Source organism: Penicillium subrubescens (assembly GCF_028828155.1).
Source record: "Penicillium subrubescens strain IBT 31985 chromosome Unknown utg000011l_segment0_segment0, whole genome shotgun sequence".
Lineage (NCBI taxonomy): Eukaryota > Fungi > Ascomycota > Eurotiomycetes > Eurotiales > Aspergillaceae > Penicillium > Penicillium subrubescens.
In genome coordinates this window covers 27,057-40,180 of record NW_026643161.1, presented here as the reverse complement: position 1 = coordinate 40,180, position 13,124 = coordinate 27,057, and the positions used below count along the sequence as shown (strand labels likewise).

General features: G+C 47.9%; 6 protein-coding genes across 6 annotated transcripts; 2 read left to right on the top strand and 4 right to left on the bottom strand.

The window, feature by feature from the left end:
- Nucleotides 1-50: 50 nt before the first annotated feature.
- N7473_012394 (uncharacterized protein) lies at nucleotides 51-871 on the bottom strand (the record flags this gene model as incomplete). Its single annotated transcript, XM_057158333.1, has 2 exons — nucleotides 51-538; nucleotides 622-871. The coding sequence occupies 2 exons, from the start codon at nucleotides 869-871 to the stop codon at nucleotides 51-53; spliced, it is 738 nt and encodes a 245-aa protein (XP_057002287.1).
- A 3,142-nt stretch (nucleotides 872-4,013) lies between these two features.
- Nucleotides 4,014-4,767, bottom strand: N7473_012393 (uncharacterized protein; the record flags this gene model as incomplete). The annotated part of the gene is made up of 3 exons (XM_057158332.1): nucleotides 4,014-4,242; nucleotides 4,324-4,422; nucleotides 4,487-4,767. 3 exons carry the CDS (start codon nucleotides 4,765-4,767, stop codon nucleotides 4,014-4,016), a joined length of 609 nt encoding a protein of 202 aa, XP_057002286.1.
- Nucleotides 4,768-7,575: 2,808 nt separating this feature from the next.
- N7473_012392 (class III chitinase) lies at nucleotides 7,576-8,956 on the top strand (the record flags this gene model as incomplete). Its single annotated transcript, XM_057158331.1, has 5 exons — nucleotides 7,576-7,657; nucleotides 7,722-7,787; nucleotides 7,859-7,872; nucleotides 7,923-8,041; nucleotides 8,092-8,956. The coding sequence occupies 5 exons, from the start codon at nucleotides 7,576-7,578 to the stop codon at nucleotides 8,954-8,956; spliced, it is 1,146 nt and encodes a 381-aa protein (XP_057002285.1).
- Nucleotides 8,957-9,488: 532 nt separating this feature from the next.
- Nucleotides 9,489-9,914, bottom strand: N7473_012391 (glycoside hydrolase superfamily; the record flags this gene model as incomplete). Its single annotated transcript, XM_057158330.1, has 1 exon — nucleotides 9,489-9,914. One exon carries the CDS (start codon nucleotides 9,912-9,914, stop codon nucleotides 9,489-9,491), a length of 426 nt encoding a protein of 141 aa, XP_057002284.1.
- An 82-nt stretch (nucleotides 9,915-9,996) lies between these two features.
- N7473_012390 (glycoside hydrolase superfamily) lies at nucleotides 9,997-11,033 on the bottom strand (the record flags this gene model as incomplete). The annotated part of the gene is made up of 2 exons (XM_057158329.1): nucleotides 9,997-10,697; nucleotides 10,763-11,033. The coding sequence occupies 2 exons, from the start codon at nucleotides 11,031-11,033 to the stop codon at nucleotides 9,997-9,999; spliced, it is 972 nt and encodes a 323-aa protein (XP_057002283.1).
- A 664-nt stretch (nucleotides 11,034-11,697) lies between these two features.
- On the top strand, nucleotides 11,698-13,038 carry N7473_012389 (glycosyl hydrolase; the record flags this gene model as incomplete). The annotated part of the gene is made up of 2 exons (XM_057158328.1): nucleotides 11,698-12,388; nucleotides 12,650-13,038. 2 exons carry the CDS (start codon nucleotides 11,698-11,700, stop codon nucleotides 13,036-13,038), a joined length of 1,080 nt encoding a protein of 359 aa, XP_057002282.1.
- Nucleotides 13,039-13,124: the final 86 nt, after the last annotated feature.

The following is a 13,124-nucleotide window of genomic DNA, read 5'->3' as shown; positions in this document are numbered from 1 at the left end:
TTTGTAAAAGGACTTCTTACTGATCCTTGACATTGTGTTGTCTGGTGAGTCTACTCGTACGGACTCATCAAACGATTTCTAAGGACCATCTGGGGAAATTCCTCCTCGCCAAGTGTCGTCGTGTGAGCCCATGGGTTGGGTTTGTTTTCTTGCTTAATGGTACGCACAAAGTAATCAGTCCAATGTAAACGAGGAAAATGGCTTGTAACATCCTCAATAGTCGACTTGTGCACGAGATCATCATATGAACCGGTGTTATCTGTAGGATGACAAATGAGGTATGGTCTTCCCGAAAATCCAAAAGCCGGAAGTAAAGAAGCTCTAGCAGAGAATGAAATACCAAAGATTGTCGCCAGCTGAAGAAGCTGACCCGGGGCAGGTATTTTGCCCTTCTCGCACAGATCCTGATGTCGTATGATAGCTTCAGCCACACTTTCAGCCCGTTCTTTCGGCGCGAGAGCACTCTCTGAGTTCTGCAAGATCTCCAATGCCAGAACCCCCCCCCCCCCCCGTAAAATTCGAAGCTCATTTTTGTCGCCTTCAGGTTTTCTTCTGTTGTTCCGATGTCATGAAGCAAACATGCAAGAAAGTAGGTTTCGTCCGAAAAATCCTAGTCCGGACATCTGTATTGCTTGTTTGCCATTCCATAGTGGTATACGCGAAGAGAGTGGTTATAAGTAGGTGCAGCCAGATGAGCTTGGGCATATTGGTTGATTCGCTGCGCCAATGGCGTGGATGGGATCGGTGTTTCGGAGACGCGAATAGAATGCGGTGAGCTTGGTCGACAAGCTGCCTTCAGAAGATCGGACGCTGAGGAGTCTACGGCTGTGAAGCCATAAAGGACATTGGAATCGTCGTCAGACCCACACATTGAAAGACTCGAAATGAGTAATTTGTTCCTTCAGTTTATAGGCGAAGTGTTATCTTTTCTATTTATGGTCCATAAAATGGTCTCGGCACTATTTGGATCCCCAGAATTAAGATTCTGATGACCTGTTGAAGTTTTCCCACTGAAGTAAATAAATTTAGATGAATACTCTTGTTGATTGAGTTTCATGCAGTCATAATGCAGGCTAAATGCGGCCGGCTAACTAGCGTCGAAACACTTGCCTAAAGCGGAAACACGTCCAAGACCTTACATCTAGTGATACGGAGATAAGGCTGTACCCCATGGTGGATTCTCTAGACTCAAGACTTGCCACCCCGAGTATAGCGTAGTAATTTTCAACCCAAGTTCGCAATGCTCATGGGCCCTTTATGTGGTCCACGGGACTCTAGAGGACATAACTCGTTAGGGAGGCGCCTGAAGTGGCGATCAGGGTTTTTCCGAGCATAAACCAAAGATACAAGTTTAAGAAATTTTAGTAGTACAGCTGGACACAGGTGTTGGATTTTAAGGACAAAATTCGATTGACTAATCTAGAAATAACTACATTCTTCACGCAGCATGGTCGTGCGGAAAGGAACCCTCAATGGCTCGCTTTCCATACTCTTCTCCAGCAGCACGTCGAATGGCGGCGCTCAGTTCATCCGGTTTACTGTAGAAAGGCTGTGTGATGCATCCATCGTATTCGTCTTGATATCATATCCTTTGGCAGTGCCTTCCACCATTACCTTCTGCACTTACATTGAAATGGCTGCATCCCGAAGGCAGTATAGATAAGTACCGGAGACCCTTTTCCATGCCGCATAGTGCATGGGCTAAAAGATGCCTGGTAGCTGTGAGGCTTTAAAGCTGCCACGGCATTCTTCACCTGACTCTCATCGCAGTCGTTGGAAAAAATTGTCTCAGGAGTCGCTGGTTGAACTTCGAGTTGGTCCTACGATACCATGAACCAAGGTAGTCCATTTCCCACAAAAGCACTGAAAAGCGAATGACCCTCGGCGATGATAAAAGAGCAGCGAAAAAAAGATGGGCCACGCCTCCTGTCAGGCCCTTTTCCTGACGCGTGCTGATGTCTAACCCCGGAATCGCTTCATTTGCTGGCAGGCTGCCGTATGAAGGAACGACAATGAGAATCTGTCGCCCGTCATCGATAGCCATTTCGATTTGGGCACGGATATGCGAAACATCTGCTTTGAAATCGTGATGATGATTTGGTGGGTTGACTGACGGTAGGTGAATCTTGAATGTCTTGTAGTTTGCGGCTTCGAGACGCTGTATGACCGGATCAAAACAATCTGTGCTATGCCATGCCCCAGGAACGAACGAAACTGTCCTGATTTCAGACATCACAAAGTTTATACGGATGATAATAAGGTATGAGTCAAGGGATAGATGGGGATTCAAGGAAAGTGGTGATGTAGGCGCTTTATAAGCTTCCTTACGTCTACGCTAGCTTGCCAAGAGTATTGTATCACCCCGTAACGATCCGTAGCGATTCTGTGATTGCTGCATAGTCGCCTCTCCTCTCTAGGCAATTTCTGGCGACATCATCCGAGGGCCGCAATTGCTTCTTTTTTCATTTACGTCGGCACTTTTATTGTATCAATCGCTACTCCGTCACGTAGGTAAAGATGGTGCTAGCGAGAGCGGCATGGGATACGCATACCATACCAACGGCTGGCATGGCATGCCTTGATCGTGAAGTAATTTGAATACAGCACACAATACTTGAAGACTTCGTGTTGATCGACTGGTAAGACATACATAAGCCAGCGATAGGATCGCTTCAGGGCGTGTCCAAATTGCGATATAGATCTGATAGAAATGGATGCCACTCTACTTTTTTTAGAAGATAACAGCCGACTACAGTCATGGGGTATGATATCAAAAAGCAGGAGCGGCGTGGGTGTTGTTCATGATTATAGGAGTGACGGGCTTGAAGCATACAGTCATCCTACAAGCTATGATAACTAAGACACGGAGTCCCCCGGGGGTGTCCAGTATCGACCGCGCTTCTCGTGAGTCGTGAGTACAGTACACTACAGTACTCCACAATACGGTATTATTGGGGGCTGAAAATCAGTGGAAGCCACGTAAAGAAAGCCGTGGCATATCCACCCAAAAAGCCACCCGGGGTCTCCAGATCGCAAGCTAGGTCTTCAAGAGAATTAATAAACTGTCGCCATTCCGTCGGCGCCACGTCGAACTGGTTACCCAAAACTATTCCACACTGTTGTTCTGAGCTTTGTTGCCAACATCATCTTCACAACCCGTCTCCCCCAGGCACTTTGCCAAGAGAATCTGTGGGGTTGTATGCAAGCGCAACAACTCCCGAACTTGGACTTCATTTGGCAGTGACAAACACAATCCACATAGTTGCCTTCTATGGTGTATCGTGGCAAGCTGAGTGCTTCTTGCGAGCGCTGTTGCAGTCGTCGCTTAAGGGCGAGGTCACCGACAGTGCAGTGCCAGCTGAAGGGAAAACACACTTGAAACAACAACTTGAGTCTGACGCTTGCAGTAGTGCGATCAAGACAATCCGTCCTGTACACAATGCATACGTGCTAAAGTTGAATGTCCTGGATATCGTGATCCCCTAGATTTTTGTTTTCGTGATCGAAGCCAGGAAGTCATTCGCAAGTCACAATCACAACGCCCTACTCGTAATAAACGCACGACGACTACTCACACAGACCTCGCCATACCGCTCACTGATAGTGGTCCCCATTTGCCTTTCCCACAACCTGTTCCCCAGTATCCTGCACAAGAGCTAGCCCAAGGGTGCCTGTTTTGCAATTATATGTCTGGCGGTCCTTGGGCAGATCACATGTCATACTTGGTGCCTCTGATCAAAGATCCGCAGAATTTCGCCGTCAATGCTGCGCTTAATGCTGTCGGGCTAGCTGCTCTATCCAACATTCGAATGGCCCCCCCAGATGATGCTCAAAGCACGCCGAGAGTATATCACGGCCTTATCACATACATCATCAGTTAGGTACTAAGGTTCATTCAAAGTACCTAACTGATCAACCTGTATAGCAATCGAACGGCAATCAGCGGCAAGGCAAGAAAAACGCAGAAGATGCCCTTTGACTCGATTCCATCTTGTGAAGATCGCGCACGGTAACTACCCACAACCCCGCAACAGACAGGTGGCAATGTAGATCAGAAGGAACAGAATTATGGCAGCACGGGTTTCAGCTTTTCCAGTACTATGTTCGGACACGTCAGATGACGCTTGGTCTGTGCCACCACTGATTGCAAGAATAAGTGCAATCAAGGCTGCGATATGGAGTAGCTGAACGGATTTGCTCCGGTAAGACGTAGCGGTTGCTTTCTTCGTGTATATGGAGGAACTATAGCACAGGTTATAAGGTTAGACAGCACATGAAGATGTGAGTGATAGGAGCACTTGATTCAGCTTCAAGTCCACTCACAGTTTACCAAAGACGCCAGACGCCGCTCCTAGAACCTGTAAGGCAAGGTTGCCTCCCGATAGTGGATCTGAAGAAATGCGATCAGATGTTTCGTCGAAGCTATTCCAGGATCAGCGCTGAGTTACCTCGGTTTGGGAGGTATAAGAACTTGGAAAGAACTCACATTCTCTTCACAAGGCCCAATGTGGAGAGCAGCAGTGAGGAGAGGCCAACCGACTGCAGGATTGTTGCCCATTCTTTATCGTTGGCGTTTTCAGGGTGTTTCGTGCTCAGGGTTTCCATAATAGAACCACCGATGCGGATTCCACTGAAGATGCGGAGATATATCCATCCAAGTTGCTTATAGAAACCAGGGCGAAAGACCACGAAAAGGGAAAGCAATGCGATCGGGATATAAATGACAAGCTCCGCAATAACGATGTGCTCAGCGGTTATTACTGTCATTGTTTTGTTGATATACAGAATTTGGGGTATCTAAAGTGCGATAGTATGCTCGTCTCCCTTTGATTGTAGAGGTGAATCGTGTGGAGAATTCTTGGGTGATGCGCGGTTTTGCTCACCCACGGAATAGGGCCTTTTATGTATTCCAATGCCCTAAGACTTCTTGGTTCACTTGCCAAGATTTAGGCAAACTCCGTCAAACCTCACTCACTAATATACCAGAGCACAACGCCTTCCTGAATCGGCAAATGGTAACGGAGGTAAAGCCTGTGAATAGGGCACATACAAAGCCCCACTGTCTCAAAATCGCCAGGGCTGAAATTCGGCTCCTTGGGTCGTAAATAATACCTTAACAGGCTTGTACGACATTTCGACGCCCAGAATATGCACCAAAGCTTAGCAAACTTCTACTCCATAATCCAAAGCAGGGATGGCGCGTAAGGCTGACACTGGGGGTCATCCCGAAGACTTGGTAGAGCGGCCCCGCTTCAAAGCCAAAACGGGAAATCGTTTCGATCTCCACTTTTTCAACTATATTCACCACGACACCAGCGCTTGCGGCATGGCGATTCAAATTCATAGGTGGAGATGAACACTGAGATCGCTGTCAGAAGTTTAAAGCCTTGGAATTGCGTCAGTGATGGAAAATAGTTCATGGCCCACCCTCCTCTCGGCTCAAATTCATGATCTCGCCCCACTCTCGTTTGGCTACTGTCAGAGCTAGTTTTGCCGATCATACCGATCATAATAGAAGTCAGTAGTACAGTAGTAGGAAGAACTATGGATGCCTCGATTAACAGCCCTCCCGCTGACAAGGCTGTCTATGCCAACTGCTCAATCAGGCGACTTGCTACATACTATAGGGAACCTCCCCACACCCCCACATATCCGCTGCACTTCAATCAACTCGGGACAGACAACACGTATCAGCGTGAAAAACACTGACCACGATTACTTCGGACGATCCTCTGTCCCCAAAGTCTGGGTAGTTAGACCGGCAACATCAACTCAATGGATTTGAAGCTCGCTTAAATTTGGGATATCCGGCTTGCAATTTCCTGTTGATCCCTTTGATCGGCGCTATCTGGAGTTGGAGTCTGCCCAATACCTTGATTATCGATTGTGGTTGATTCATCTTATCATGCTTCTCCTTCTACTTAGCCTCTGGCCTGGTGTGCCGACCGGATAGCCTAAACCAATTGGCTTGGGCCAGCAAACAACGTTGATGTCACCTGTAAATATACTCGGGCTCGGTAGGGGTGGGTAGTCGGACTGAAAAAGTCTTGGAAGGGAGGTGTATGTGATGAATTTCTTGCACCATTCACCGATCCACCGATCCGTTAAGTCTGTTATTATTGGAAATTTTGATTCGAGATTTTTCTACCTGTGCCTTCTATGTACTAATCTAGCTATGCCCAGGCCCAGGGGAATTCCCGGATAGCCACGTGTGATGATCTTGACCTTCGTTGGTGACCTTCATGGCAATGCTCAGGTAATCCTTTTTGATGGTTAATGCTGGGCCAAGGGGGTTAATGCTAGCCTGTGTGTGCAGACTATGCTTAATTGGGTGATATCTCCAAAGCGTGGACTTCTGCCCTTGGTTACCACGTCCAAGGCCGTGAGCTTGTACTATGGGGTCCGGTAGGTTGACCTTGATGGGCAGCCTTTGGTTTCCGAGAAAAGGCTCACGTGGCGTAGAGAGCTAGGTGCCCCTTTCTCACCTGTATCATCTGCTGGGGAAAGTAGCATCTCCCACCGATCTAGACAGGGGCCACAATCGCCGGAGCGGGGTTATGAAGTGAGAGCGGGGCTGGCGAGGGACGGCCCAACACTAGTCTGTTTCATCCGCAGCTATCTGGCTCTTTTCACTGGCTGAGACCTGAAGAAACGAGAACGAAAAAAAGAAAGAAAATTAGAATTATGCCCTTGACTAAACAAGTTTGTAGGTGAGTCGTAGACGAACACTCCAGGACCAACTAAGCTACTTCGGTGCCTTGCCAAGGTAGAATAAGTGGCCATATCCCAGGGGAAACAAACCCTGAGTAGTTAAGGATATATTCCATGGTCATGCTCAGGGATATCATGCAACGTCTCTAAATCCAAAGTGTGATTGGCGCCCAGTCTTACTACTTCACAAATTGGCTGCGTACCCCTGATGTCTTCAGCTATTAGGTTTCATCGGGATGTCACCCTGAAGATTACATTTACTGCACTGTTGCATAGACTAAACAGTATCCCTACGGTTTATCATCTGATCGCTATGTCAGGATAGTCCTCCTTATATTGCCCTGATAACCCTATACTGCCTGCTATCAAGCCTCGGTTGACCATGCTTCAATTCACTCCCTAGCATTCGTATGTTACATACCATTCGTGTGATAGATTTGATTCGCCGTGCATGTCATTCGAACGTTGCATTTTGCTGGAAGTTCAACGCTTTATTCCATACCTGGACTAAATCCTATCAAGTACTACTATACCCGCTTATCCTGAAGTGACATCCCCAGGAAAATGGGCTATCTCGTTGATAGTTTGAGTGTCATTTTTCTTGCCAACCTTCCAAGACCGTGAGGCACCACAGTGTTTTAACGTCACATATCACAGAATGATTAATCTACCGCACTATGTGACTCTACTTATGGCCCTGGAGACAATTCTGGCTATATAACTAAGAATCGCAACCCCTCTGAAAGATTATCACAAAGAGCAACGCCGACCACTATTGACAGAGCCTTTCACTTTTCAAAGTATCTGTGTTACCATTCAATTATGACTCCGATTCTGCCGATGATGCCCTCCTTATTGAGAATCATGGGCTTCATTTTCGCCATTGCTCCATTAGTGTATGCTGGGTTTGATCCTAGCTCGTCCTCCAACATTGCAGTGTACTGGGGTACGATGATTTTTCACATGAGAACAAATGAGATAGAAATGGGGCTGATTCGTCTGGAAATCAGGACAGAACTCATATGGCCAGGGTAGCGGTTCCTTTGTTCAGCGAAATCTTGCCTACTACTGCTCGAGTATGTTCTCAAAAGGACACTAATTTCGGACAAAGATCACAGCTAAACTCGAGAAATTTGCTTGCTTTCAGATACTAATATCAATGTAAGTACGCTGTCATGTCTGTGGTCAAGTCAAACTGACCGACCCACTAGATTATCCCTATTGCATTCATGAATGGCATCAGTCCTCCTATTACCAACTTTGCTAATGCGGGAGACAACTGCACCACGTTCTCTGACAACCCCAATCTCCTGAACTGTACTCAAATTTCGTAAGTGGACGTCATTCGCCAATTCTACAAATTCTGACTGGCGACTATAGGAATGATATCAAGACTTGCCAGAAAACGTATGGCAAAACGATCATTTTGTCGCTTGGTGGAGCCACCTATACCCAGGGAGGGTGGTCTTCAGCCACTGATGCTCAAAATGCCGCACAGGCAGTGTGGAATATGTTCGGACCCTTACCGGGTACTGCAGTTGACCGTCCCTTTGGAGACGCTGTCGTTGATGGCTTTGATTTCGATTTCGAGTCGACACTCAACAATCTTCCAGCATTTGGTGCTAAGCTTCGTAGCTTGATGGACGGAGCGAGTGGGAAGAAATACTACTTATCTGCTGCCCCCCAGTGTGTCTTCCCAGATGCTGCCGATGGCACGACGCTGGACGCTGTTGCTTTTGATTTTGTCCTAGTGCAGTTCTACAACAACTGGTGCGAAACATCCAACTTTCAAGTCGGATCTTCCACTCAGTCCGCTTTCAACTTTGGTGTCTGGGATACCTGGGCCAAGACCAGCAAAAACCCCGCGGTGAAGGTCTTTTTAGGTATTCCAGCCAACTCTGGCGCTGCGGGCGCTGGTTACACCAGTGGATCTCAGCTCAAGGCTGCCATCGCTTATTCGAAGCAGTATAGTAGCTTTGGAGGAGTCATGATGTGGGATATGTCGCAGCTTTACGCAAATAGTGGTTTCCTCGACCAGGTTGTCAGCGACCTCAGTGTCTCTGTTACTCCGACTACAACTACAGCTATGACTTTTACAACCTCAAGCTCAGTGCCTAGCTCAACTGGTGGGGGCCTTGTTGCTCAGTGGGGTCAGTGTGGTGGTGAAGGATATACCGGCCCGACTCAGTGCCAGCCTCCATACAAGTGCATTTCCGGCGGTCAGTACTGGTCATCCTGTCAGTGATGGGGGTTCTCGTCGGCCCACAAGTCTCCTCAGCCATCCATTGCACTAGACGTGGTGAATTTTTCATTCGCTTTACGTTCATATTGTATCTGTGTGAATTGAACATATGGTCACTGGACCGCTCATTTGAATCAGGTGAGCCCTGAAGAGCCATTGCACATAGGAATCAGCACCTGTCCTAAGGCATTGAAATATTTACCTGTGGATCGGCTCACCTCGTACTTGCTGCCCATGCTCGCGACTTGGAAACTCAAAATGTACAGTAGGAGAATATCTAGCTTTAGTCCTTCAGAAAGAACTACGACGTTTTTGCATGACGAAATGAGAGTTTAGTTTCCAGGTAGGAGGGGTATGCTCTTGAACGGTATTATTGGTCTACATAAAGTTCTTGGATTGAGATGGGTAGTAAGCTGTACGGGCAAATCATTGATTTGGAGGTAGAATGTTGAATCAGTATGTAAGTTCGTCCTCTATTTAATGCTACATAATAGAATAAAAATTTAACATGAGTGACATTGAGACCTCCGATAGTCTATGCGTTCAAAAAAACCACGGCGCCATAGGGCTGCAGCTCAACCTGGTTTTTGGCAGGATCAATGCGACCGTCGTTTGAAATCAAGATCGAGAAACCCTCATACTTCTCCACTGGAACAGTCTGAATTTGATCAGAGAAATTCAACAGCACAGCCGCTTTCTGACCCGTTTGGCTCCAGGTGCGCTCGTATCCGACAACCATCTCACCCGTCTCAGATTCATCCATAGAGGTATACGATCCGTAGACGAAAAGATCAGAGTATTCTTTTCGCAGCCCAATCATCTGCTTCCAGTAAGCCATGATGCTCTCGGGATCATCGATCTGGCTAGCAACGTTCCAATCGGTGTAGTCTTTGTTGATAGTCATCCATGGCTTTGCACTCGCGTCGGTGAAGCCACCATTGGGCGAGCTATCCCATTGCATTGGCAGGCGTCCGTGGTCTCTCGACTTCAATTGCAGCTCCCGAAAAACTCGTCCATCTTCACAACATTGCCACCTCTAGCCTTCAAGACCTCATTGTAGTAGTTTTGCCCTCTAGGTCGATGTATGCATCCGCTCCGTAGTCTTTGCCGAGGTTCGCCATGCCGATCTCTTGACCTGCAAGCATGAACGGAGTGCCACTCAAAGTCGTCAAGTATGTAGCAAGCATTTTCGCCGCATTTGAGCGGTGTTCGGGAGCATCGAATGCGTAGCAAGATAGCGAGCGGCCACTGTCATGATTGTCGAGGTAGACGGTGTTCCACCCGTCGAACTTGGGCATCAACGTTTGCCAAAGATTGGTGATCTTGCGGATCTTCCGAGGATGGAAGTCATCTCGCTCATACTTGGCGTTCGGTCCAAAATCCATGTCCACAACATCACCAGTGAAGACCATGTTCAGTTCATGTCGGTCATTGGCGACGTATTCGCTGACAGAATTCTCGTCCTTCGTGAAGCCAAGCTCGCCAACCGTCATCACGTCATACTTGTCAAAGACCCCAGTCCTGATCTCACGGATGTAATCGTGCATCTTGGGACCAGAGGCAAAGAATTCCGCGCCGGATTGGTAAGGTTCGTCATTTATGACCTTCGCATCTGGCAAATTCGGGTGCTTGGACATCAAATTCATGCTGTCGATGCGGAAACCATCTACACCTCTATCGAGCCAGAAACACATTTCATCGTGAGTAGCTTTACGCATCTCTGCATTCTCCCAGTTGAGATCGGCTGACTTGGTAAGAACAAATCAAGGTAGTATTGACCGGTGGGCTCATTGAAGGCCCATGCGCTACCGCCGAAGATAGATTTCCAGTTGTTGGGCTCCTTGCGATTACCCTGGGCATCATACTTGGGATCACGCCAGATGTACCATGCGCGCTTGAGGTTTGACTTGGAACTGCGGGACTCTTTGAACCAAACATGTTGGTCACTGGTGTGATTGACGACCAGGTCCATGAGAATCCGCATGTCGTGTGAGTGGAGTTCGTCGATTAATTCTTGGACATCCTCGACGGTGCCGTAGGGCGCGTGAATCGAGCGATAGTCTGCAACATCATAGCCCATGTTTTTTTGAGGTGACTTGAAGATCGGAGAGAGCCAGATTGTATCTACCCCCATAGAGTTGAGTGTGTGCAAAAAAGCACAGCTGTGAGTCAAGGTGCGGCTGGAATATATATTGTGCAGTAGGACAGCACGGGGCCCCCCATGCGTCTCTATCAAAACACCGAAGATGTTGAGCGCGGGAGAGATATGGCCCCTTCGGAGAAATGCGCAGCGACATCCGGCGATGAAAAGTGGTGAGGTCAATGCTCAGAATTGGGTTGACCTGTGGCTGGTGGGGGGTTTCTCCGAGGAAGCTCCGATAGGGTTCTACCAAAGCATAAATTCATTCTCGGGTTAACTGTCTGGGAGGAAATTTCTGGCCAAGGAATGAAGAATTTAATCGACTGATATGTATGATATTCTGATGACTCGATCCCTTTGACCTCGATAGGGTTTGCAGGGTTTGTCATCTTCTTTGGCCCTGCATGAAGCAGGCCGGGGATTTCCTGTCAGGCCCAGGTACACTATCCCACATCAAAGAGGCAGCGAGTCATTGAGCATTGTGACATCTTCCGATCAGGGCAAAACCTGGTTCAAGAGGGAGAAGAACCCGATTCTGCCGTGTGAGCCGTCCGGTCTCAATGTTACTGGCTGGAGGGATCCGTTTTGCGCTCCATGGCCCAACATGAGCAAGACCTTGGGGATGGACCCAAAGAACTTTATGTTCGGTATTATCTCAGGGGGTATTAGGGATGTTACTCCCACAAGTTTCCTCTACAGCATTGACCCGAAGAACCTGAGTGAGTGGAAGTACATCGGCCCTCTCGCGAACTTCGGCCTGAATCTCCGACCGTCTAGGTGGTCTGGTGATCTGGGCAAGAACTGGGAGGTCACCAACTTCTTGTCGCTGAATGACGAGAATGACCCGCGCTCCAGCTATGACCTCCTCATCATGGGCACTGAAGGATGCCTCCGAGACGGTGTCGAAGAATCCTTGAGCAGCTCAGGCCCGTCGCGTCCACCCCGTGGCCAGCTTTGGATGTCTGGCAACCTTCGCAAAGACGAGGCTACTGGCTCTGCTAGTATTTCATATGAGTTTGGAGGTCACCTTGATCATGGCTGCCTGTATGCTGCAAACTCTTTCTTTGATCCGCGAAGCCAGAAACAGATTGTCTGGGGTTGGATCACAGAGGAAGACCTGTGCGATGAGCTCCGCCATCAGCAAGGTTGGGGTGGAACCTTGTCAATGCCCCGACAACTTTACCTGCAAACTCTGCATAATGTAATTGGTTCATTAGTGTCTGAATTGCCCTGTATCACGTCGGTCAGACTCAAGTCTGAGGACGACGGAACTTTGACTATCCAGACCCTCGCCAGTGAATCCTATCAGCCTTTGATCTAACATCTCAGAAGCTCTTCAGATGCACTGCACTTACAAGTGGGGGAAACGAGTCTTGACCCTAATGGTGTTGAAATGGAATTCTCGCGAGAGACTCTGATAAGTAAACACTGGGAACTGGAGTGCTCGTTCAATATCTCGAAAACTTGCTACAAGGTCGGGGTATCCATCGGTCGTTCAAGATGTGTGAAACCATCAGCGAGCCATCATTTCAGTCAGATGCTAATTATATACGTAGGCTACGAGAAGTCAACAGAGATGACGTTCTTGCCGCAAACCGAAACCTTCGAAATCCATCGACCATCACTTTTCAGGCCAGATTCATCTCTATTGATCAATAGCTCGCGTGAAACAGCACCACACACCTTGTTCACAACGATCGACACCAGTGGAGAAGAGAGCACGGAAACTTTGGACATTCGTGCGTGGAGGGATAACTCTGTTCTTGAGGTATTCGTTAACGGTCGCACCGTGATCTCCACTCGTCTTTACGTGGCGGAGGAAACAGTCGGTATGCGATTCTTCGCAGAAGAAGATGAAGCTTCGACTACTACGGTGCTACGGACCAGTCACACTGGTTTGACTGAGTTGAAATTTGCGAATTTGTGGGATGGAATTAAGGTCTAGGTAGATGTTGAATCTTTCAATGTGGGGACAACACTGAAACATTCTTGATATCTTCTCTCTTTTTGCTGCTATTTTAAACGTACTAT